A 26520-nucleotide genomic window follows, 5' to 3' on the forward strand; every position below is an offset into this window, starting at 1 on the left:
CCATAAGATACGGACATTGGAGACACAGGGCCTGACTCAGAGACGCAGGCAATGCTGATGGTCATGTGGTTGAGCAACTGCGCAAGCGTGAAAAATGTAGGAAACTACGGCGCATGCGATGCATAGTATGTACACACAAAGATGCTGTTGCAATTGGAATAGATGGTATGAGAAATGGGGCGGCGGTGTCTAGGAGGTGGCCTGACTTGTGTCGCTGACGTGTCAGACGCACAGACGCAGCCACAGAGGCCATGCTCAGATAGAGAACTGCACCTGCCATACAAGTGTTCATGGCGCGCTGATAGTGATGTCAGGAATTACAGAGTCACTGTAAGTGGGCGTCTCAGTGATTGCACAGTCAGACACAGGCTACTATACCAGGGGAAGTTGGATACTAGCATGTGCATATTATAACAGCCGCCACACTGGCATCAGATACAAGAGCGGGCACCTCTGCATCAGGCCCGCAGCGTTAGAGAGCAGGTATACCTCCACTTCAAGGTTCTGTCTTTTAGGATTGTGGACGAAGAAAGTAAATGTCTGTTCCCACACTGGCTCAATGGTCTTGTGTTTAACCTGTTAAATAAATGATTTTAAAGACAAATTTAAGTATTTACTTGTTTGCAGCCAACTGCATAGTTGTCATGAAGACAAAAACAGAAAGTAGTACAGGCTATAAAATAGAAACTTTATCTACATTGTTTCCAGACTAATGTATAAACGTCATATTTGTATGGTGTGTCTGCTTTCTGTCTCCCACAGTAACATTCTAGTCAAAGTATCTGTGAAACAAGAAATAGCAATATACAACTGGAGGTTACCTTACTACCCCATGCAGCACTACTACACAAACATTAAATGCCTTCTGATCATGCTGTATAAGGGGTTGGATACCGGTTCCCAACAGGGTTAAGAACACCTGTGGATTGGTATCCTGACCCTCCCCTCCCTCCCCAGTGCCTAAACCTGACCCTACCCCTCCCTGCACCCTAAACCTAATCCTCCCCCCTTAGTGCCTAACCCTAACCCTACCCCTAGTGCCCCATCCTAACCCTCCCCGTCACCCCGCTACTTACCTTTGGGATGCTGGAGGTAGGGATGCCGGTGCCAGGATTCTGACAGGTGTCGGGATTCCAGCGCTGGTATTCTAAGCGCCGGCATCCCAACCGTGGGGATATTGACCATATCCCTGTATAAGTAATGACTTCACACCATCATATCTAATGGAACCAGTGCTACCATCTGCTGTTTAGTTCTGGAATCTCCCTTGTTTATTACATATATCTGGATAACTCTGTGAAATGCAACCTAATACAGAATAGGGGCCGTGAGGATGGCCCTCTAACCTTCAAAAGGGACGCACCTTATTAATACGAATATCTGATAACATATCAGTAAGAATTCTACAAACTACATCAAACAACTCTGATAATAAAGCAGGAAGGAGCTGGGGGGCTACAGGTGATGGTTCAGAGGGCTGGATATGGCCTTTGGGATGACTGATGCCCATCACTTGTATAATTCCTAATGCCAATGAGTCTGTCTGGCAATGAGGTGCACCGTTTCTTCACTGTTTATCTGTACTGAAATTTTTTTTCATACACACCACATGTAGCCATTAATATATATTGATAATTATATATATATATATATATATGTATATATATATATATATATACACACACACACACACACACACACACACACATTATATATACATACACACAGAATACATTCTATGTATACTTGAATTACATTATATTATAGTACATTTCAAAGACCAATTCTTACCTTACTTTCTTGCACAGTATGACCCACAGAGAATAGTACATAGGGGTTTGGTGTGCTACCGATTTTCTTTCCTGACTACAATGGAACCGAAAGGCAAATATTACAATACATGTGGTGTCTCAAAGAGACAATACTAAATAACTGCACACATAGATAAATAAGCTGGTAAATATTTAGTGTACAAACCATATCACTACATTGGTAGAGTAGAGTACAATGTAGTATTTTGCTCCATGTCTTGTAAAATAAAATTAAAACTTATTTTAGTTTTTTTGCCAAAAAATAAAGTTGGCACAGAAACCCAGCTGTGAAGGCAATAGGTAAAAATAAAGCAAAGCCCATGCAGGTTACCATTGGGAAAGACACCGCTGCAGAATGTATGCAGAACTGTAAATGTACAATGCTTACAAAGGAGCACAATTGTACATTTCATTAAAAGAAAATAGCAGTAAATTGGAATGAGGAAACACAAATGAAGTTCCTGCTCTGCCTTACACTGTTCCATCTAGGTGGGGATTATACAGAGTCTTCCCTTTAAGGTGCGCCTGCTAACTACACAAGAGTGTGTGTGATTCCAGCCAGGGAATGCAGCCTCTCCACTTTACATCGCTGAGGCATGACATGCACAATGTAGGAGCACTTAAGTACTTATTTCCCAGTGGCCTCTAGCAGCAGGAAAATGCACCCTGTCACATTGCAAAAATTGTTCAGCAATGGCATGAGGAACAAGACAAAGAGTTCAATGTGTTCCCTTCGCCTCCACAGTGCCCAGATATCAATCTTATTGAGCATCTGTGGGATAAGCTGGAAAAAAGAAGTCCTAGCCATAGAGGCCCCACCTTGCAACCTACAGGACTTAAAGGATCTTCTGCCAACGTCTTGGTGCTAGGTACTAAAGGACACCTTCAGAGGTCTTGTGGAGTCCATGCCTTGACACATCTGAGCTGTTTTGGCGGCATGAGGGGGACTTACACAATATTAGGCAGGTGGTTTTAATGTAATGGCTGATCAGAGTATTTATGACAGGAAACCAATGCTTCCAAAGACTGACTGGTCTAGGTCAGACTCTTCTTTCATGGGCAACATCACTACAATATTATATAATATTGTAATAACATCATGCATCAGGCACCTAGCTACAGTGGGGACTACCGTTTTTTTAGCTGAACTAATATTTGGCTTGTGGATTTGCTAGAGGACTGTCAGGATTTGCTAAAATATCATAGAGGCATGAGGCACAAAGTGCCACAATGGAGAGATTGCATTACGGGCTAGACCAGATGGTCATGAATATTGGTTTAGCTCACAAAATGGCTGCCTCCTGTGTGTAGGTGATAGGTCAATTATAAAAAGTCACACAGACTTCTGTTACTTTATGACGAAAATGTATACTATCCTATAAAACATATTATTCATATAATTAAAAATTAGCTGGCTTGATTCCATCTTTTATGTCCAAAGGTTTTAACTAGATTTTGTTACCTTTTTAGCTTTGTCAACAGCAGACTTCTTCATGCCATCCTGGTTAATTTCTAATGGATTATTCTTATAACAGGGAAAAATGAACACACGTAGGGTTAATAAAACCATGCTATGAGGTTGCTCTAGCAGGTTAACCACAGGAGGACATGGGACAAACAAACTGAACTAAAGAACAGACATAACACGAAACACAACAAAGACAAGGAGAGATGTACTTCACAAATGCAGCAATAGAAAAATAAATAGACGACTGTAATGATGTTCAGATTACTTTAAGCTATTATAGAGAGGATGGTCGACAACACATTTTCATGTGGTAGAGCGTTGTGACAAATTTTCATTCTTAACTGAACAGGTCACCACAAGTCATAATGGTTCTACATTTTTACTGGGTTTCAATGTTTTCTATAGTCATTGCTTGGTAAGAAAAACTACTGATGTATATGTAAAAAATCTGTAAGATGCCAAACAATGCAACATATCATGACAAGGAACCATTGCTAAAATCCTACATCCAAAACACATAAGGACCTCATTCAGAGTCGGTCGTAAGCGGCCGCTTGGTCGTACGCCTAACGATCGAGAATCGGAAAAAAAAACAATTGCACGGCCTGGCGATCGCAACCAAAGTGATGCCCATACATGAACAAAGCACCTCCTCTAGCCAATGAGTGATAGCAGTTAGCGATCGAGTCGATCGTTGTCAGTCGCTGTATGTTAATTTTCTTCTGATGATTGCGGCCGCTTGTGTTGTGTGCAAATTACACCAAAAATTAACAAAAAACTGCATAGAATAAGCCATCCACATGAAATTTATTTATTCTTATTATTCGCTAATGCAAATGCAACTGAATCAATTACAAGCCAATTAGCAGTGTTATTAGCAACAACAAACGATTATTAGCTGCTTGCATTGTGTGGCACAAAATAGAAACATCAGACATAACATCAGTCACATTCGATAGTATCGATTGTACTCTGGGGCTTGAGAGAGCACATACCCAACCTCAAGCTGTACGATCAGCCAGGCCTCTAACCTGCTCGCAGAGTGACGTTTTACTACTTCCGGCCTTCTATGTTGGTCGTAGCAGGAAATTTATGTACGCCCCTGAAACACCCTGAAAACGGTGAGGGACGCCTGCGTTTTTAGACCACCACCCCCGTCACCACCCACAAACGGCTTTCATGTCAATCAACTCTCGGTAGCCACTTCCTGCTCGTAAGCCGTACGATCGACAGCATTTGGATCGCAAGGTCTCATACGCACATGCGCACAACTAACCGTACGCATGCGTGGTTTGGAAACATCGGATGCGTACAGCCGAGCGGCCGCTTACGACCGCCTCTGAATGAGGGTCATAGTCTTACTGCCAATTTGGAACCAGTCAACTGATTAATTCAACTGATCTCCAAAAAAATACCCTGTCTAGGTTCACATTAAATGCATAAAATGTGACAAACTGATTAATTCATGGTTAAATACCACAATCAATTTTTTTTTTAAATGAGGTGGTGCAGATAAAAGGCCAATGATCAGCAAAAGATGATTAAAACTTCACCCAATAAGATACGGTTATACCCCTATGTAATATAAAGTAGAAAATATGGCGAAGATTATTATATAAAGGGACCTTTGACAGTCGATCTCAAAAGCCCATTCATTCCTGGACCAGACAATGCTCCCTAAACCACTCGCCTCCAACTCCTCTGTTTTACTAATTGACGGTTCGTCATTCACTCTACTGTATGTTTCTCGACATAAACCATATTTTGGTTTCTTAGTATTACAAAAGACAACAGCATTCAATCTTTAGGTGAGACAAAATGAATTGGTAATATATTGATAACACGTAGGACGTTATTTAATAGCCTGCGAGTTGCATTCACGGGGGTGGTTCCGGCAAGTTTGCCCATATTTTTAAAGCGGCAATAATTTGGAAGGCAAAACCAGCATGGTTTAGCCCCTTAAATTATTGAGAGAAAAGCAGGAGTGCCTGTCCGTTTGAACGTCGTTACATTGGCCTGCATAAATTGGCCACTGCGATTACATGCGCAGCTTGAGTACTCACTGTGGCCCTGATTCAGAGCCGGACGCTCTGACAGAGCGCTCGCTCTGAATCAGGGCCGTCCCTACTCCTTTTTGGAGCAGCCTCCTGGCCGCTCGCATAGCTGTGGGTGACCACCCACAGCTATCGCGACCATCGGGCTTGCGACGAGACCCTGCGGTAGGGTCTCGCTGCCGCAAGCCCAGGAGTGCTTTTGGCTCTATCAGAGCCAAAAGCACTCCTACTGACATCACTAGTGATGTCAGTGGGGCCGGACCCAGACGGTAGGCGTTCCCATGGGAACGCCTCCGTCTGGGCAGCCACGCCCCTGGCATGCCCACCAAAGGGGACGTGCTGTCAAACAACATCGACAGCATGCCCCCTTTGGTGCAAGACCCATAACAACGGCTTGGTCGTCGTTATTCGGGTCTTGCGCATGCGCACGACGGAGCCGCCTCCGTTGTGCGCATGCGCACTTAGGCACCATCGACCCGCGATGAGTTTTGCATCTTCTTAAGACAGGTCAATTCTGCTGTAATTGTGCGTGATGAACCGATGTTCTCTGATGGTACCGATGTATACGCAGGACTGTGAGGTATTACAGATGTGAGAAAGCAGCAGTGGGCGTCTCTATGCTGGCTGAGTGGTGGCAGACATTCGCATATTTTTGCAGCTGCATTGCGTGCTATTATGCAGCTGCGATACGTGCTGAATTATGCCCATAATCTACTGAAGAGATTCCAGGTGGAACTCTCCAGTACTGCTCCCTAAACTTTTCGCCATTAAATATTTATATTTACTTTTCTGAACTGTAAAATAGTATAGGCTAATATGCACTTGCACTGTTGTCCTTTTATAGTATATAAAGCTACAGGTAACATATGGCCGCTTTCCCAGGAGTAAATTGGAGGTATTTAAATATATGTTACAATGTATAAATTATTGTAAAGTTTTATTTTCTCAGAGTCTCATTCATATTTGAGATTCATTTGATTGATCACATTGGAAACAGTATGCAGACATGCTGAAAACATGCACTGTAACACACATGCATGTTTATTGCAGCACTCAGCAACCACCACCAAGAAACTCACAAACAATGTTCTATACAGGGAGGAGGTGTTTTCACAAAAGATCAGTCCAGAAGCTTTCCTCTCTTTCAAGTATCCACAACCCAAATTCCCCTCGTAGATACTCTTGGAAGACGGTAATGAGCAAAGGAAGCAAAGAATGACCAAAGCAAAGCGAAACATAAAACAATAATAATAATAAAATAAGCATTGAAGCAAAAAGAAATACATTTAATACGAAGGCTCTAATAGGAACAATGAAATTAGCAGCATACAAACAATGATAAGACGTGAATCTTTTAAAACAAACTTCTCTGGAGGTGGAAACATTTGTGAATTGTACCAAATGATCATGAAATAAATGGAGGTGATGAATTAAACATGGTGATCGAAAAGGAATGCTGATTAGGATTATTGCAAAGCTTTATATTATTGCAGCTTCATTAAAAATCATACATCATTTTCTGTGAATCTATTTGGGATTTTATTTTTCATGCATTTCATGGGTTGTACAGTATCATGTATGTTTGCAGGTCCCGTGACACTTTCCGTGGACAGGCAAGCAAGCTGGATGTAATTCAGTGTATTAATGTAGAAATGGATGCAATTCAGTGTATTAATGTTGACTGAGGCATAATAATCAGCTTTATACATACCGCTACTGGTTGGTTACAAAGTATACTTATTATATATTGGTTATATAATCGCTGTAGCTGCAAATTAATAAAGACCACTGAGATATGACTCACAGCACTACCAAATGATACCCTGCCATACTTGCCTTCTGATCTGCAATCATTTAGAGGATAGTTTTCATGAATACAAAATCATACATGATGCATAAAATACTACCAGGCTTTTGTAAAAACATTTTAGCCAATGCTAGATTAAGGAAAAACGTTATATAATCTGTTACAGGAACCTTAAACTGTTTGCAGCATGTTCTTAATAATGTGTCTGTATGGAAAGCTATTACCTAGTACATACTGTACAGCTGTAAGATTAGCACAATCTAAGCTCAGTGGACCTGTTTGGATTAAAACATTTTGTCCCTACATTTACTGAATAACATACTATCTGCTAAACCACAGGCATGTTCTATGGCTGTAGCATCTGACCTAAAGGTGTAGCAGGCACCCGCATGTTGCCTGTAACAAGGTGCCGATACCTGGCCCTAGTTACCTATAAATGTCCTTCCTTCCTGTTAATCATAGATAACTTCACCAATGCATTATCTAGTCCCAGAAGGAGTGGTACTGCCTAGTATTGGTGACTGCAGAATCTTTATCACAGTTCTATTACTTTGTTCTGTACGGCTTCTGGTTCCTCTTGTGGACCCGAACTGGTTCCTCTTGTGCACCCGAATTGCCAGGCTCTTCATCTTTTAAATGTTTGCTTTATTTTTGCACACTCTGCTAAATTTTTCTATATTCTCCATGCAATGACCCCTGATTTGTAACTACAGAAATAATTATCTGTGGAATGTTTTCACTTTTAAATTCTCATTCTCCTGACAAATGAACATGTTATACACTTGCCTGAAACCAAGGGAGGAATATTTAGATATCGTAGACAGACTTTTGCGCACAGGATAATAACTAGATGCTAAAGTTACTTACAGGTAAATTTCTACCTGAATCCAGGTACAGAATAAGCAGAGCCGCAGACAGGCCATCATCCGCCTGATCCTTGTCAGCTTTAATGCTGGTCAGAACCTACACATAAAACACCGTATTCAAAAAGTCTTGATACACAAACAATGCACACAAAGCAACAGTCCCTACAGAGCACACACACACATAAATGTTCATCACAAAAAAATAACATTAGTTTATAATACATGACTCACTGGATATGTACATTTACGGTTTTGCTTTACATCCCAATACAGAGACTATGTAGGCACTTAAGCCCAACACTGACTGGTATTTATTATATGCACTGTACTAGTATTTTTTAATGTTCTGTTTCTAATGTCATTATACCCACTACTGCTGTTACTAGCATTGGTTAGCTTATAGCTTCTGGAACATATCTATTCAATGTGTTTACCATGGATAAATGCATTAGGCAAGCCTTCCGTGAGATCCCAATGTAAAAATGCTAGTAACGCAAATGTGTCATACACTGCTCTTCATTTTACTAGTTAAAAATTGTTAATGAATTGCGAATTGCGAATGAAATGCCAATGGGTCCTTGGCCTTACAGAAGATAGACAACAATTCCAAAAGAATAAGAACGATTTGCAATTATATCATAATAAATGTTATTTAGTCCTTACAACCGTGGTGGAGTAGTTTCTTAAATATGGGTATGGTCTGGTAAATCTCAAGCAAGCATAGGTGAATCAAGTGAGGCTAATTTTGTATAAAATGATCCCCCTCCCCAACTTGTCAGCTGGTATGGTCTATTTATATAGTCAACAGAACATTTGGTACTTCTTGTTCATGCTTTGCAAGAGGAACCAGTTTCAGTCTCCACATTTACATAGTGTACATACCTGGTCCAGGTTCTCTGTAGTGGACTTTGGTGAAAGCCACTCTAGTTTTAAATGAAGCTTTCCAGTAGTAGCTTCATCTAGTGTAAACCACTATAAAAAGATAACAACAAGTTATAGACTGAATAAAAAAAAAAAAAAATCTCAACTGTAATGTTGTCTGTTCAGTTATCGGTTTAATGTGCTCTGGTGGGTGCTGATTTGTCTGTATTTTGGTACATTTTTATTCTCTAATGGAAAACTACACTACATTGTGCATTGCGCAGAGAAGAGGCTGGCTTTCATACTACACTGCTTGAGCTCTGCCTTAAATTACTCAGTTACATTTTGGCTCATGATGGTACCTGTTCCAAAGTGATTCAAAGTATATTTTGATCCTCCTTTAAAAATAAGTATATGAAAACTTAATTTAAGATGTTCTTCAATGCTTCAAATAAACTGTCTTTCTGGATAAATTAGCATTTCTGTATAATTCTCTGGTAACAAAAACATATTGGCATACCTCATCCACCACTCTTTCCTTCTCCACTTCAGCCAGGTCAATCAAAAGACTGGAAGAAAATAGGATTAGAATAAGATTTTCTGATAGTCCGAATATTGAATCTAAATGTGTATTTTCTATAAATTGAACCTTTACCTGTGCATCGGTCACTTTCTCACTGTGGAGGAAGCCATTTTGTGGACTGTACCAATATGCAGCCTATCAATTCTCTAGGTGAATGCTTGCGGCACATTCTCCTGAATCTGCCCAAAAATGTCTGCCTTCAATGTACAATGAAATATAGTAATTGTCTGTAAGTGGATTTACCTGCCCAAGAAATCATCTTTGTCTGTGTCTTCATCAAAGAGTTCAATCTCTAGTTCTTGACCTGGATGCTCATGTATTAAAGCCTAGAAAAATTAGACATTTTAGAGTGAGTACTTAGCAATGCTAAAATACTCACCACCACCCTATATAAGTAGATGGGTTTCCTCTACTCTACTTGTCTAGCTATTCATATGCCTTCACGGAACAAGATTCCAGTATGCTTGATGGAAAGGATGCTGCACAGAAGTTGGCTTTGAATATAGGGGAGATACTAATTGGGTGGAGGGTAATGTTTATCTTACAGCATTGGAAAGTCCAGACTTTTGAGATATGTTACCAAATCTCTGCAGTAACAGAAGAATTTTGTATATGATTCCAATTATAGGCAATGATAATGTTATGGGGCATACACTAGGCAATAAAAGTAGATGTGCGGTTCGATTGTACTAGGATATGTTCGGATTTCAAAAACGGCATCATATTGGTTATCCGGCTGTCACGTGTTTTGGATAGCCAATAAGAGACATCTGAACTTGGCGATACGAACAGAATAAATTCGAGCCCGCACATCTCTAGATAAAAGTGAACAATATGAAAGATAACGATATTGTTCAACGATATCATTCATATCGTCCAGTGTGTATGCACCAAACAACCAACGATGTGCTCTCCCGCAGGTCGTTAACGATGTTTGCTGTCATGCAAGCATGCAGGTCAATCTGACGATATCAAAGAAAGTGCCTGTTCAGGGATGTGGCAGGATGACGTCACTGAACGATATCGTTCAGTGTGTACACCCAATATCTTTCACCAATATCGCTCAGCACATCGTCTAGTGTGTATGAGCCTTTAGAGATGTCACAGACTATACAACATGTATGCTTTGTGATGTGTCTTTTTGTCCTGTGTCAAGGGTCTATGAAGGCATCAATTTTGGGGATTAGAAGGATTGAGAAGTTTCATATAAAAAGAATAACTACACTTTCCTTATGATGAAGAAGAGAAACTTTGGCGGCAAAAGCAGAAAGGGGCGGAAAGTTAGCATGTCTAAAAGAAAGCGTTCTGCAGTTTCCCTTCTTCAGTATGAGTGGGTATCAACACAAATTGGCAAACGTTATTTCAAACTTGAGGTTTGCGAGGCTTGAGTAGCAATCCTTGCCCAATAGAGGTGGCCTCGTGCAAGAAATGAATTGGTTCTCACAGGAGTAAGGAGGGACATCAGCAGCTAGGGACTCTACAGATAACAGGACAGACTGAAAAGACAGTTTTAAATGTTTAGGAGAAACTGGGCCTTGATTAAATTAGGACAAAAAAAAAATTATTAATGTATGTGAAAAATATATTGTGGTATTAACAAATACAGTATTTTTTTAAGTTGTTAAAAATTGTGTTAATACAGTTGTGTTCATGACAGAAGAAATATTATAAGAGTGAAAGAAAACATTTGATTGAAACATAGATCTTTCTTTCCACATTCCATACTAGACGGCTGTTCTTATACGCAGGTACCCTCCCAAAGCTAGCTCTTGAAAAGTAAAAATATTACTTCAAAGGGGCAGATTCAATTAACCGTGAGTTGAATCGTGAGGGTGCTATTCGATTGCAGACCCGTGAGCAACCTGCCTCCTAACACTTACAAGTATTTCTGCTCGTACCCTCTGGAGGGAGACGATACGCTTAATTCTGTTTCTGTCTGTACTGCTCATTGGAGTCCAAGTTAGATATTAAATGCATCATGAACATAAGTGGACCATAGGATTGATTTTGTTTCATTTGTACCAGTTAACCAATGGAGAGTGAAATCCATCCTCTGGATTATAGCGGGTGAGCTTTACCACTACTACACTCTCACTAGTCCTCATTCTAGCACCCTGCACCTATCACAAACCTTGCAGTTCCACTTTCCTGCCTGTGGTATCGCTCTCTGTTCTGGTGATTCTAGCACACTCAGCTGATGTAACAAACTAGAGTATAGAGTGACACCCCAGGCAGGAAAGAGGAACTGCAAGGGTTCTTATAGGTGCATGGTGCTAGAATGAAGACTATCAAACCCTGCACATCCTTATATGAATCGGCTTGCCAACTTCTTAACAGAAACAGCACAGTGGACTTCTACTTCTACTACCACTTATAGAGGCGTCTGTCCTGCTGATCGCTGTGTGTAAGCTGCCTGACTTTTAATTTTAATACAATATACAGTACCTGTTACAAATGACAATTACTTACATAGTGGTCTCTAATCACTATTAGAGGGGCTATATGATCTATTAATTTAATCCACCCAGTACTCCATGAGTTTACTTTTTTACTTTATATTAATAAGTATGTATGTCTGATTCAGCAACAGATTGCTACATCTACATAAACATCTACCTACATAGCATTACCCACAACAAAAAACTCTACTACATTTAAATATTAACTACATTTCCTGCTGTGGATCATCATTGTGTCTGCAGTCATTATTTGTTATAGTTTGTATATTATATATGATATTATGTTAATAATTGTATTCTTGATCATTTAATCAGTTCCAGCCTTCTCACTTTTTATGCATTTATCAGTGCTACACCTATCCTCTTCTCCCATGTAAACAGGCATGTGACATCACAACAGAAGGCAAATGGCCCTTAATGTATAGGTTTTCCCACCGGCCATTTGTAAAACAATCAGCAGTTAGGCTGCATATCTCTGTACCTCATATACTTCATTCCACTTGGGGTTTAGATTTTCTTTAATCACTCTGGTTTGGAAAACCTGATTGCCGATCCTGACAACACCGTACGGGTCAGACTTCCCTTTTACAAGTCCCTTCATATATGTGTCTTTCCACATCAAGTCTTGAGCTTCTATAAAATGTATCCTTAGAACACCCTGATAAAAAGAAAACAAGAAAACCAGGTATCACGGAACGGAACAGCATTTTCTGCGTGGAGAATAGATGCAACTACATTTATTTAGTAACTGTTTGAACTGTTTGAACAGTTAAAGAGCCAAAGAAAAACAGCAAATGATGTTAAAAAAGCCTACCAAACATAATATTATTGATGTTGCAGCTTCTTTAAAAGGTGTTGCCAAGTCTCCCAGCAGTATCCACTATTCAGTAGACTGCTCTTTTAGGGGGAGATGTAGCAAGTCTTGGAGAGAGATAAATTACTAACAAATCAGCTTCTAACTGTCATGTTTCAAACTTAGGGGTCTATTTACTAAGCAGTGTTAGGAGACAGTGAAAAGTGATAAGGTGCCAGCCAATCAGCTCCTAACTGTCATTTTTCAAACACAGCCTGTGAGATGGCAGTTAGGAGCTGATTGGCTGGCACCTTATCACTTTCTTATCACTTTTCACTCTGTCTCCTAACACTGCTTAGTAAATAGACCCCACAGCCTGTTAAATAAGTTAGAAGCTGATTGTTTTGTACTTTATCTCATTCCAGTATCTCTCTCCAAGGCTTGATACATCTCCCCTCAATTTTATTTGGTTCCCTCCTCACACGTTACCTAGTTTTATTTTAAAGTACCTTTTGAGTGCCTTCAGGAACTGTGAGCTCCACTCACAGTTCCTGAATCTATTCTTTCAGAAAAATAGCCCTGGTTGTATACACACACGTAATTACTCATTTAACATTCCTTTACAGTATATCTTTGTCTACTCACCTTGGGAATTGGGAAGCGTAACTGTGCAATCTGCAGATCACTCACAAGAGGAACAGTGATACGATTTGGAAGAACCAGGTAGTTGGATATAATATCCAGTATTATGGTATCAGAGGCACCACTGACAAAGAAGGAAAGTTGTTTAATTTATACAGATACACATTGCTAGGCACAGTTAATGCATATAGCCACATTATTATTTTTTGTTAATTTACAGAACAAACAAAGAAGATGGTTTGCTAAACATTCAAGATGGATTACACATGCTCTGTGATATCCTGGAAAACTGGACTGTTGGGAACATACAGTATATAGAGATTTTATATGTGAGAAATATAATGCTTATATTCCACAAATACATTATATGGAGAAAAATAATGCTTATGTTCCACAAATACATTACCTGGGACTCATGCCTATCATTATATCAAGCTCAGGAAAATATATCTACAGAGTGTGTGTACACTACATCACTGGACCCTTGACACCTCAGTCTGTGCACCAGTCCCCACTCTGTCTACCCCAGCTCCCACTTGTTCTGACCTCGTTCCCAGGTGACGGTCCTCCTCTTTTAGGTCTGTCACATTTCCCTGGCAGTGGAAGCCATTGGGATGTGTGCCCAGGCTTCTACTGCACGCATTGAGGACATGGGACAGACCTTAAACAATTATTTTATATATGTATATATATATATATATATATATATATATATATTTGTATGAGCACACGCTCACATCAGAGCCTATTGTGTTTGACAAAGTACTGACAGAGGAACAAAGATCCATATAATATTACTAAAGTCAAAGCAGTATACAAGTGATCATTAGAATGCATTGCAGACTTTCCTGGCATGGGAATCCGAGTATTGATTCTTTACATTATGGGTAATAGAGTTAATGATAAAGATCAGTGTGTCTTAGTGTTTCATATTTAATTGATAGTCTATTGGTTTGTCAAATGGCAACCTCTACTCTGTTCATGATATGGGTGTACTTTCATTTATGTAGATCGTTCTACCAATATATTTAGTGTTCCCTATATTTTGAAAACTGAACAGGATCCCAGTGCTAATAAACATTTATCAAATCTGGCCTTCATATACAGAATGTAATTTGATATATACAATATGGTGATGTATTCACTATTATACAGAGCCATTACAATAAATTGTAGAGTTACACAAGACCTGTCATAGCCACAAGGTGGCAGTAAGGCATCCAGAATACTGTATCCACAGGGTTTTCAATCCTGGTGCTTTATACTTATGTAGAACACTGAGCTAGTGTATTTATATTATATATTAATGAAACAGATGGCACCATACATTCTTTGCACCTTAATCCTGATCTAGAAATGCATTATTAACCAGTAAACATGTTAAAACCATTGTGGTCTCAGCGATGCCTGTATACCTGATCTCCTTTGTAGAGTTCTTGTCATGATACAGCTATTCTAAGAATCTAACATTCTTTGTAAATAAATAGTCAACCTCCAGAAAAGCAGGTGTTTGTCACATAATAAAGACAGAGGTTATAGTTTCTGAAAAACAATCATGTAGATATGCAAAAGCAAATCAACAGGTCTTGGTTGTTAAGAAAATATGGCAAATACTGTAAAATCAAGGGCAGTATTTGTACATGGAGGAACTATACTAATTCTTATTGACAAATTATTGTAGCTTTAAAAAACTATTAATTAAGTTAGTTTTCACCCTTAGGTGTAATCTATTTTTTATCGTACATGTCTGTATTCTGCAGCAAGTAGAAGCTGCCATGCCTTAGTGCTGTATGGGCTACAATGTATTTTGTTCAACTTTTTAGGAATTTCTCTTTGTGCCTCCAGAGAACTAAAATTATACGTTGTCACAATAGGCGTAAAAGCAGCTATCTAGGGAGTCTCTTTGAAAAGCCACAAAATTCAATTTTTGGAGGCGATCAATACATTGTCTTTTGTTTCTGCTTACTTCAGACCAGGAATATCCAATAGATTTGTAAGTCCCGTCCAGTTAATATCTAGTAGCTGAAAAAGAAAGAATATGAATAAAAAATTAAAACTGCAAAACTGTGGAAATTTTGAATGAACAAACAAGTAACACAAGTGTCCTATCTTACATAACAGCCACATCAGAGATAGAAGTACAGTATAATTTAATTTTAGCTCCAAGTTAGGCTTTAGGAATTGCTGGTGTAATAAAATGCCACAATTAGCAATACATGTTCTATAAACCCAATTACATATTTAAAAAAGTATGTTTTCCATCTTCAAATAGTTTACAAGCACCATCCAGCAACTATTACAATGTATATACTGTATATATTAACTTTCTACTTTACTTTGCTTTTCTATAATGTCTTTATATCATCAGGAAGCATCCTTAACTATGGAAAAGGCATGTAAAAAAACCCCACAAAAAACTAGTTATATAAAGATATGGCTAGAAAGCACAGCCTAAAGCCTGAAAGATATAATGTATATTGTAAATTTGTATGAGGGTGCACCAATCCCAAATATTACTATTTATGATTGACAGTTCCTTTGGCTATTAGAAACTAGCTGGGATACCCAGAGTTGACCAGGTTGAAGACTGGTCCCAGAAGTGCACCTGCAGCTTTCATTTTTTTTACATTGTTCTTGCCTATAACCTGGATAACTATGCAGATTAGGAGTAAATAGCAGTGCAGGCAGGCGTATGGAATTGGGTATATCAGGAGCAGGATGACTTACATAACAGAAATCAGTACAGCTTCCAAAATCACTTGATTTTCAGAGATCACTGCAGAAATGAGGGGGTGATTCAGCTGCGGACAGATATACTAACATGTTAGCAGCTGCGATAGCTGTAATATGGTAATGCAGCAGGAGGCATCACGCCGCCTGCAAGCATTACTGATCCGAGCTGTGTCCAAGGACGCAGCATCGAATCATCTGCGATCCCTCTAGCCGGCTGAGTGACCATGAGGTCACGCAAGCCGGCCCCCGCAGATGAGTAAAAGAGGCCAGGAAATCTCTGTCAGCCGATGGAGATCCTGGCCTCTCCACGCCCCAACGGCAGCGGCGACATGTCTCCGTTTTGGGAGACAGAGGCCGTCGCCGCCCACTCTCCACCCAGAAACAGCAGCAGCCACCTGTCAATCACTGACAGTTTGCTGCCGGACTGCGTGTAGGATCGCAGACCTGTGCTGCACATGCGCAGTACGGGTCAGGCACATGTGCAGATTCCTGATAATCGGTGTGATCCCTGTCTCTGCGTCCGCAGCTGAATCACCCCCTGAAATCACTCTGCAGACCAACATTGAAGACCATGTCTAGCAGGACTGCCATCGGGTGGGGAATACCGAGACTGGAGTCCCATTCCTGGACAGAAGGGGGCCCCGTCCACGCTGGCACTATGTGGCTGCGATCATTCTACCCTGCTTTTTATAATCTCCTTATGCTAAGCGGTGCCAGGATCAAAGATTGTTGAATGTATCGTGTGCTGAGCTGCTCATGAGCCTGCCAGAGTGTGATAATGTGTATGAAGCCAGACCCTCAGCCCTGCAACCTGTGTATTTTAAGTGTGTCTCAGTTTTATGGGATTGTGTGAGTTTGTGGCCCTGACAAAGTTCAAACCTAGGCAAAATCCTAGTCCTGGTCAAACTACACCACCATGCCAAATTTGGTAGAGATAGGTACAAATCTCTGGCCAGGCATAAAGGATAAACAGACATGTACACTTTTTGCTTATTATATAGATATGACAGGCATTTATGTAGTATGTGTACAGTTTAACTGCACACATACAATCACCTATACTAACTTTCAAATGAAGCATTGTACATAATACATTAGCAGGGGAGCTGAATGAGTGGCAGTTGCAGGCTCACCACAATAGTAATATCAGACAAAGAGTAAACTATTCTAACAAAGTTCTGTTTACTTTCTTTTTCACCTTGTATTTTAATTGTTTGATTAGGCATGGGTGCTAGTTTGTACACTATTCATTTATAATACTGAAAAACAAGGACCTACTCGTACTATCAAGCTGGAATCAACTATCGCTTAACAAAAAAGAAATTATCACAATTCCTAGTTCACAAATATTTCTTCGCTATAAATGTAACTGCCACACCAAAAACCTACATAAACCAAAGCAAAACAGTCCAAGAAATGAGGAAAATGTAGTCTGTTGCAATAGTCAAGTTTGTTATCATTTTTTCCCAAAAACTGTTTAATATTTGAGATTTTTAAGAAACCGCAAAATATAGAACCGCTAAGAGCAAACTCCAAACAGCAGATGACTCATACTTTGTTTTTGTAAACACTTACAGCACACAAAAGAGTTATTTGCACACAAAACACTTGAGTTCACCCCATACAGGTGAGGAGCAGTGTTATATAAATTTATTGATAGATATCTGGAGTAATTAGCTCAGTAGAGAAGTCAGTGGTGCAGTGGGTAGGTGCATAATAAATATCCACATGCAGTTCTTTAGATTTAAATGAAAATAAATGGTGTTTCACTTGTCAGCATTTCAGGAACAAAATAATAAACAATCTAGCCCCTCATGCAGGACATTACCTCACTGGTTGAACTCTGACTATAATTGGCAGCTAGTCTGATAATATAACACAGTCTCTTCCCCAATCCTGTCTCTTACAGGTAAAAACACGACCTACCGGCCTTCACACAATGTCTCTCTTGCCTGGCTTGCAGGTCTGGACAGCGGCCAAGCCTGGCCCCCACTGGCCTCCAGGCACACCGAGCTCTGTAGCTGCCACCATCCTGCTTGGACAGCTTCCACATGCAGCCCGACTGGTTTGCCTCATTAACCCTCACCTGAGCTCTCTCCATAAGGCAGCCTCTAGGTGTGCTCACAATTCCTTTTCTAACCTGTGTGGGGGGGTCCCTCCAGTCCCACACACAATACATGGCTCACTAGCACCACCTAGTGTGATACTGCCACATTTTACAATGCCACCAAATGTGGGACAGAGGGTCTGATTCAGACCCGCTCGCGAGCGTATAGTGCTCGCAAACGGGTCGATGGTGGCCCAGTGCGCACGCGCAAGCCCCGTAGCGAGTGAGATCTTCACTCACTTGGGGCTTGCAACAAAACAGGGCGGCTGTCGATGTTGATCGACAACTCGCCCCGTTTTGTAGGCGGGTAGGAGGGGTGGCTGCACAAATGGAGGCGTTCCTGAAGGAACACCTGCCTTTTGTGGGCAGCCCAACTGACATCACTTGAGATGTCAGTAGTGGACTTCCTGCTCTATTAGAGCAGGAAGTCCACTCGGCATTGCGAGTGTTGAGACCCTACCTTAGGGTCTCCTCACAATACTGATAGTTGTGATAATCGCGACCATCTCCAGCCCGCTCGCACAAGCTGTGGGTGGGCACCCACATCTTAGCGAGCTGGCAGGAGAAAAAAAAATAAAAAATCCCCGCCCCGATTCAGAGTGAGCGCTCGCAAACAGCGAGCGCCTCTGAATCAGGCCCAGAGTACCATCGGTGCAGACTTTTAGGCACTAAATGTCATCAGTAAAAAATCTTGTATGCATTTTTCACACAAATAAGAGGTTTTACAGATGCTAGTCCTAATCTTGCCATAGTGTTCATAGTGAAAAGTGTCACCTATGTCATCCTAGCTCATTATGTTCCTAGTGGGGCGATTATGTTTCACGATTATTGTTAAGTTATAAAAGAGGAAATTAAATGAGGAGCATTGAGAGGAAAAAGACTAGGTAGCTCGGGTCACATTGGCCCTGGATATGTGTGTGCGCACTGAGCTGTAAACATGACTCAGCTGGAGATATTGATAGTGATGGGATTAGGGAATAACAAATCTCATTTGCATGTCAGCAAGGTGAGTAAATAGTGCAAAAGGTCAGAGAGGAATAGAACGTTATGACATGTCCAATGAGAAACTGCCAATGTGTTCACACTTGGAGGGACTTGAGGATTATTCCATAGAGCCGTCAGGTGGTGATAGGAAGGAATTCGGTCGTATGTATTAGACATTATAGTTCAGAGGGGCCAAGGTAGGAAGAAGACTATTCTTGTTGTGGTTTTAACCACAATAATGGAGAAAATAGATCATAAGTAGTGGATTCCTGAATAGGTTTATAAACTGTCTCCATGCGGATTCTCATTTTTATAGCAGACCAAATGAACTTAGTGCCCATCTGTTGTAGCATTTTAAAGGCACCAACTGGAACTTTGATGGGTAAGGAGGATACGTAATCCTCCCCCACCATGCAAATTAGCTAGATTAGCAAATAGGTCCGTTTGGCAATGGCTTCAAAACGTAGTGAGAAGTTTGCAGCATAAATTGTATTGTCTTCAGGGCTCCCAAACTATTACATAGTGATTCTCACCAGAAAAAGATGTTCTCCTCCACAGACTTACTACAGATCTATCCTCATACAGTAAGCATCTGTGCAACACACAGTGGGAGACGCTCAGCGCAACGGAGAAACTCCCAGATGAGCAGCATACAGTATATTTCTTTATATTTTGCATCACATCACAGAGGCAGCAAAAAGCCACTCACAGTGCTAGGCTATGACTATAATTACAGGGGAATTGGTATAACACATGTACAAAGTCGCAGATGAAGCACAACGGAACTTGGCATAAGGGAAAAGCCGCGGCTGATCACAGCAGAGCCCTTTTTACACAGATTCAGACTCAGTCGCACGCAGATATACAAATGTAAGTCCCAGTGGTCAGTGTACACTAGCGATGTAGTTTTATCACTTCCAGATGTTCTAAGACTGTTAATAAAACCATAATTTGAGCGAAAAAGACGCGCAGCTGTCGCATGGGTCCTGGTGCGCTGTGAGGGGCTATTGGATGTTTGTGTGACTAGAGCCACAGTGTAAAAGGACACATCTGTATAACATGCTGTATGACCAGAAGCTATTACAAATGATGGCATATAGTAGTGTGTAGAAAGGAGGAGTAGAGCTATACAAACTGGCAAACATAGAATTTGATGGCAAAAAATACCTGATAGGACCATCTCGTCAGATCACAGTCTCAAAAGCATGGTTCACAGGGGTCAAAAGCTTAAGCAACCCCCCGAGTGACATAGCACAGTCCAACGTGGTGCAGTCATGCGCCCCTTTTCAGTGCCGCACCACCACAATACAATGAAGCACAAAAGTTAAAATGTTTAGAGGGGATGTAGTTATATCACCGGCGCCGGAATGTCGGCTGTCAGAATCCCGACAATGGAAGCCGGACCCGGGAATAAAGATAGGTGTCGAAAACCCGACGCCCGTCTTTAGCCCCATGCCGAAATCCTGATGGCCTGCATCCCGAACGAAGGTAAGCAGGGCTTTTTAGCTGTTAGCCGTGGGGGGAAGGTTAGGTTTAGGCACCCCAGGGGAACTTAGGGTTAGGCAAGGGGAAGGGGGGTTACGGTTAGGTACCCCCAGGGAGGGTTAGGTTTAGGGTGTGGAAAGGGGGGGGTTAGGCACCACTGGGGGAAGGTTAGGGTTAGGCACCCCTAAGGGACAGTTGGGGGGGGACAGGGTACTTACCAGCCCTTGCCGAGATGTATACCGTTTGGGCTTCCGGCGTCTGTATTTCATCCGTTGGCTAATGAGCCGCCGGCATTACATACAGATTCCGTTTAGAGATATGCCAAACAGCACAGTAAAATGTGTAGACAGCAATGTCCTTGTTTTAAATATTAATGACAGCCTGGAGTTCATACTGCAGGAAAATGATGACTCATATACATTACGTTTGTGCCAATAAGATATCTTTCCACTCTGCCAAATGACAGGAAATGCCAATCCAAAGCAAAAGTCTGTTTCTTTATTTAGTATAACTGTAAAGACTATAGGGCAGATGTACTAAGCTCTGGAAAGTGATAAATTGGAGAGTGATAAACTGCTAACCAATCAGCTCCTGACATTTTTCAAACACAGCCTGTAACATGACATATTGGAGAGTGATAAACTACCAGCCACACAGATCCTATCTATCAATTTCCAGAGCTTAGTACATCTACCCTTATATCAATTATTTAACTGTAAAGCAGGCAATCTATAGCTCCAGCTGTTGGAGAACTGCAGTACCAGCATGCATGGACATGGCATAATATATATATGTGTACATATACTGTAGGTGTGTCTGCTTCTTAGCTAGAAAAATGTTCAGTAACTAAGCCATTGGCAGAGGGTTGCGGCTAGATCCACCTTCATATAGAGGACGCCAAAGCATGGCGAGCGAAGCGAGCCCACGAGGGTGCAAGTTTCTACTGTTGGTGGCCAGATACTACATTTGAAACAAAATAACAGTGCTGTGAGGGCATGGAATAGCACTTCCGTCCTCGCTCAATGTCACGCCCGGGTCAAGAGGCGTGACATTGAAGGGGATCTAGGCACAACCACTGGTAGAGTGAGGAGCAGAAGATGGGGGAATGGGGAGGTATATATGCTCAGAAGTTGCATTTTACCATCTATTAAAGCTCTTTCATGTGTTAAGAGCATCACAAATAGAATACAGAGACTAATGATTCCCTACATTCCATTCTTAAATATTCAATGCATAGTTAAGATTTTGGAACACAGCGTGATCTATTTTCCATGCACACATGAACAGTGGATGATCGTTAATTTTCAGGTTTGTTTAATGTGGTTTTCAAGTGTTATGTTCCTTAAGAAACCATTAATAAAAGGAACGCGTTCTTAATCCAAAATGCATTGAAATGTTATGAAAGGCATTTCTCCAAAAGCATGTAAGTTTCCGTAATAAAATACAAAACAGATATACAGTAAGTAAATATAGACTAAGCCCTCCTTTTTTCTTAGTTTTCCTAGAACTACACAAGTCAGTTTATGGTTAATTAAGCACACACCCTAAACCAACATAGGCCACTTACTTAACGTTTTAGGAAACATCTGTGGTCACAAGTGACTTAGTCATTATCAAAATCTGTCCCCCTTAGAAGACCAGAGTGGTCTCGGTGTGTAATATGATGCATCCTGAAGGCATTGCAGGGCTCACTCTGACCATGAAATGTCCATTGTAAAAGAGTAACAAACAATTTATAGCATGTATTCTAGTCCTTATCCCAGAAAGCCACAACAAGGGTACTTCACTAGTGGAAATAACGGTAGATCTCTACTGTAACATTGTGTAAATAATATAAATATGTCCCCTAGCACATTTCAAGGCAGATGTTCATAATCACACTGAAAAACACATGGTTGGAGGAGTGAAATGTCATCCAAAGTAGTGACCACACCCTTTATACATTTACATTTTTGCTTCCATTATGTCTTAAATTAATTAACCATGAAGGTGAGGAAATATTAGGACTGTCTTTACTGTGTTTTTTTATTGTAGATTTTATGCTTTTTATTACATTGATCCAAATGTGTCTAGAAAACTGCATTTCTGTAGCAGTACAAATTATATTGCATTAAAAGTGTAGGCAAGGAGCAGCTCTCAAACATCAAGTCCATTTATGAGGAGAAAAGGGTCATGCACCATCCTGAAAACATACCTCCTAACATTTACACATGTAAAATAGGGACAAAATAAACCAAGCCCATAATACAACCAAGCCCCATCGGATTTGCCCACTTTTAGTTGAAACTGCCAATTTTAAGGTCCATGAACCAGAGACAGTTGGGAGGTATATGAAATATAGCTGGAAAAAAATCACAGTTAAAAGCACTCCATTATTTTATTTAAATAATCTTGTCCTGCAAAACTAAATCTTGCTGTGCATGCTGGTGTAAAAGTAGGAGCACCTAGTCTGTACTTGGCAACAAACACCCTAGTCCACCCAGCCTACACAAATAGACTTTGTCCTGGGAGGAAACCCCCTCCCACTTTCTTCTGAGGAAACAGTCAGGGTATTAGGATGAAGAATTGCATCAGGGTTAGGGCTATTTCACTAGCCGGCAATAAACCGGCAGGTTTTTTGCCGTATAGTAAATTTAATTAAGTATGGGTCCTTTCAGACGGCACAGTTGCCGTGTTACAGCCGGGAATATCCACTGACAAGGACGGCTATGGTGCCATATCCGTGCCGTCACTGCAAGTCAGTGAAGCACAATTTACAATGTTTCCTTTCACACACACACCGGCTTTTCTTACCTTTTACCCGCGCACAACTCCAGCTGCTGCTGCGCATGCCTACTACATTGAGAAAACAAAGCACAACATTAAAAACGGCTCAAAGCCATTGCATGTGAAAGGAGCTGATTGCCGGACAAAATACGTCCGGCTTTGGACAGTTTTTTGCCGGCCGGTGAAAACCGGCGTGTGTGAAACAGCCCAATGTACGGACTCTTACAAAGTCACCTGAGCGTTGTGATACTTTTCAGGAACTGTACAGAGGCTGCTGTGTGCATGATACTCTACAAGCTGAGGCCTGTTGCTGTATATGATCTAGGGCGGTGAGTTTTGATCCAGACCAACATGTCATCTACCTGTCCTTAGGAGCTGAGGGCTGAGAAGTATCTGCCAGCTCTCAGCAATCGCTGCTATTACAGCTGGATTCATTGGAGACTAGAGTAAGAACATCTCCCAGGTCAGCCACTGATTTTGCCCCAGGAGCTGGAGGTAATTGGCCTAAAATTTCTGGATTATCCAGAGAATATACGTACCTAGGAGGAGGCTTGAAGTGATTAATGTGGCAAACTACCCCATATAACTATTACTGCACCGGACCAGTTTTGGAAACTACAATTTTATATTCACTAATACACGTACAGTGACTAGTAGATTCCACCAAGGCACAAATAGTCTTGAACACTAATTTGGATTATTAATGAAAGACTTGTGACATTGGATGATGAATAATCACCTACTGCAGTGGTGGCTATTAACCACCGAGTCCTATATGCTTTTAACTAAATCACTTTGTGTGTGGTTCATTACCACAGTAGGTGTTTTTTGGATAATAAATATTTACTACTGTAAGAAATGATCTGGTCTTTAGTGTTAAAATACAGATAAGTCCTCACTTGTCTTTGCTGCAGTCACCCCAAACAGCAACACTCTGTTTTCCTGGTACCGTGGGACTCTGCGAGCGCCGGACTTCTTTTCTGATGAAAAGTCGGAATGCGATGTATCTGCATGCAAAATGCTACGTTACAGTCTCAGCGGCTAAGACACTAACGTATTGTAGTGTTTTGCATGCAAATACACTCGCAGTCGTACACAGAATATAGGCATGCCACATAGAGTCAGGTGCATAAATATTGGGACATTGACAGAATTTTCATATTTTGGCCTCTATTCACCACCACTATGGCTTTGAAATGAAACAAACAAGATGTGCTTTAACTGCAGACTTTCAGATTTAATTTGAGGGTAATTACATCCAAATCAGGTGAACGGTGTAGGAATTACAACGGTTTCTATATGTGCCTCCCACTTTTTAAGGGGCCAAAAGTAATGGGACAAACTAAACAATCCTAAATCTAACTTTCACTTTTTAATACTTTGTTGCAAATCTTTTGCAGGCAATTACAGCCTGAATTCTGGAACACATAGACATCACCAGATGCTGGGTTTCATCCCTTGTGATGGTCTGCCAGGCCTCTACTGCAAATGTCTTCAGTACCTGCTTGTTCTGGGGGAATTTTCCCTTCAGTTTTGTCTTCATCAAGTGAAATGCATGCTCAATCGGATTCAGGTCAGGGGATTGACTTGGCCATTGCATAACATTCCACTTTTTAGCCTTAAAAAACTCTTTGGTTGCTTTTGCAGTATGCTTCGGGTCATTGTCCATCTGCACTGTGAAGCGCCGTCAAATGAGTTCTGTAGCATTTGACTGAATATGAGCATATAATATTGCCCGAAACACTTCAGAATTCATTCTGCTGCTTTTGTCAGCAGTCACATCATCAATAAATACAAGGGAACCAGTTCCATTGGCAGCCATATATGCCCACGCCATGACACTACCACCACCATGCTTCACTGATGACGTGGTATGTTTTGGATCAAGAGCAGTTCCTTTCCTTCTCCATACTCTTCTCATCACTCTGGTACAAGTTGATCTTTGTCTCATCTGTCCATAGGATGTTGTTCCAGAACTGTAATGGCTTTTTTAGATGTTGTTTGGCAAACTCTAATCTGGTCTTCCTGTTTTTGTGGCTCACCAATGGTTTACATCTTGTGGTGAACCCTCTATATTCACTCTTGTGAAGTCTTCTCTTGATTGTTGACTTTGACACATATACACCTACCTCCTGGAGAGTGTTCTTGATTTGGCCAACTGTTGTGAAGGGGTTTTTCTTCACCAGGGAAATAATTCTTCTGTCATCCACCACAGTTGTTTTCCGTGGTCTTCCGGGTCTTTTGGTGTTGCTGAGCTCTCCGGTGTGTTCTTTCTTTTTAAGAATGTTCCAAACAGTTGATTTGGCCACACCTAATGTTTTTGCTATCTCTCTGATGGGTTTGTTTTGATTTTTCAGCCTAATGATGGCTTGCTTCACTGATAGTGACAGCTCTTTGGATCTCATATTGAGAGTCGACAGCAACTGATTCCAAATGCAAATGTCACACCTAGAATCAACTCCAGACCTTTTACCTGCTTAATTGATAATGAAATAACGAGGGAATAGCCCACACCTGTCCATGAAATAGCTTTTGAGTTGATAGTCCCATTACTTTTGGCCCCTTAAAAAGTGGGAGGCACATATAGAAACCGTTGTAATTCCTACACCGTTCACCTGATTTGGATGTAATTACCCTCAAATTAAATCTGAAAGTCTGCAGTTAAATCACATCTTGTTTGTTTCATTTCAAAGCCATTGTGGTGGTGAATAGAGGCCAAAATATGAAAATTCTGTCAATGTCCCAATATTTATGCACCTGACTGTATGATTTAATCAGCAGAAGCTGCCTGTGCATCCTATTTGCATCGCTATTCGAATAAGACAAACATGGTATGGCGCAACTGGAAGGGTTGTTTAATGCGCAAGGAGGCTAGATGTGTGAGGATACATCTGTATACAAGTGTGGCATATCAAACGAATCCGCACAGTCCCTGGTGCTTCCTAGTTGCATCGCCCTGTGACTTAGATGCATTTCTGGCAAAAAAAGAAGACAGCCGACACTAGCGGCTCACTCATGCCAGTCACATTGAGGCTAGACGAGCAAAGACACATCTGTACATGCACCCTCCTTCTGTGACAATTTATTCACCTGCTTTGTTA

General features: G+C 40.9%; 1 protein-coding gene across 3 annotated transcripts in view; it reads right to left on the reverse strand.

Moving 5' to 3' along the window:
- ESYT2 (extended synaptotagmin 2) overlaps window positions 1-26520 on the reverse strand; it is a 170987-nt gene that overhangs the window by 25734 nt on the left and 118733 nt on the right. Inside the window, exons 7-16 of one of the 3 annotated variants that reach the window (XM_088445431.1) lie at window positions 15311-15366; window positions 13348-13468; window positions 12391-12567; window positions 9694-9776; window positions 9388-9436; window positions 8889-8978; window positions 8008-8103; window positions 3274-3336; window positions 1792-1866; window positions 490-576 (exon numbers count right to left, since the gene is read on the reverse strand). In XM_088445431.1, the coding sequence (XP_088301557.1) occupies window positions 490-576; window positions 1792-1866; window positions 3274-3336; window positions 8008-8103; window positions 8889-8978; window positions 9388-9436; window positions 9694-9776; window positions 12391-12567; window positions 13348-13468; window positions 15311-15366 (897 nt within the window). Of the gene's footprint in view, window positions 1-489; window positions 577-1791; window positions 1867-3273; window positions 3337-6412; window positions 6515-8007; window positions 8104-8888; window positions 8979-9387; window positions 9437-9693; window positions 9777-12390; window positions 12568-13347; window positions 13469-15310; window positions 15367-26520 lie in introns of all 3 variants that reach the window. The other 2 variants (XM_088445430.1, XM_088445432.1) reach the window with 2 other exon arrangements.

Source organism: Taudactylus pleione, unplaced genomic scaffold (assembly GCF_031769625.1).
Source record: "Taudactylus pleione unplaced genomic scaffold, aTauple2 ptg000380l, whole genome shotgun sequence".
Taxonomy (NCBI): domain Eukaryota; kingdom Metazoa; phylum Chordata; class Amphibia; order Anura; family Myobatrachidae; genus Taudactylus; species Taudactylus pleione.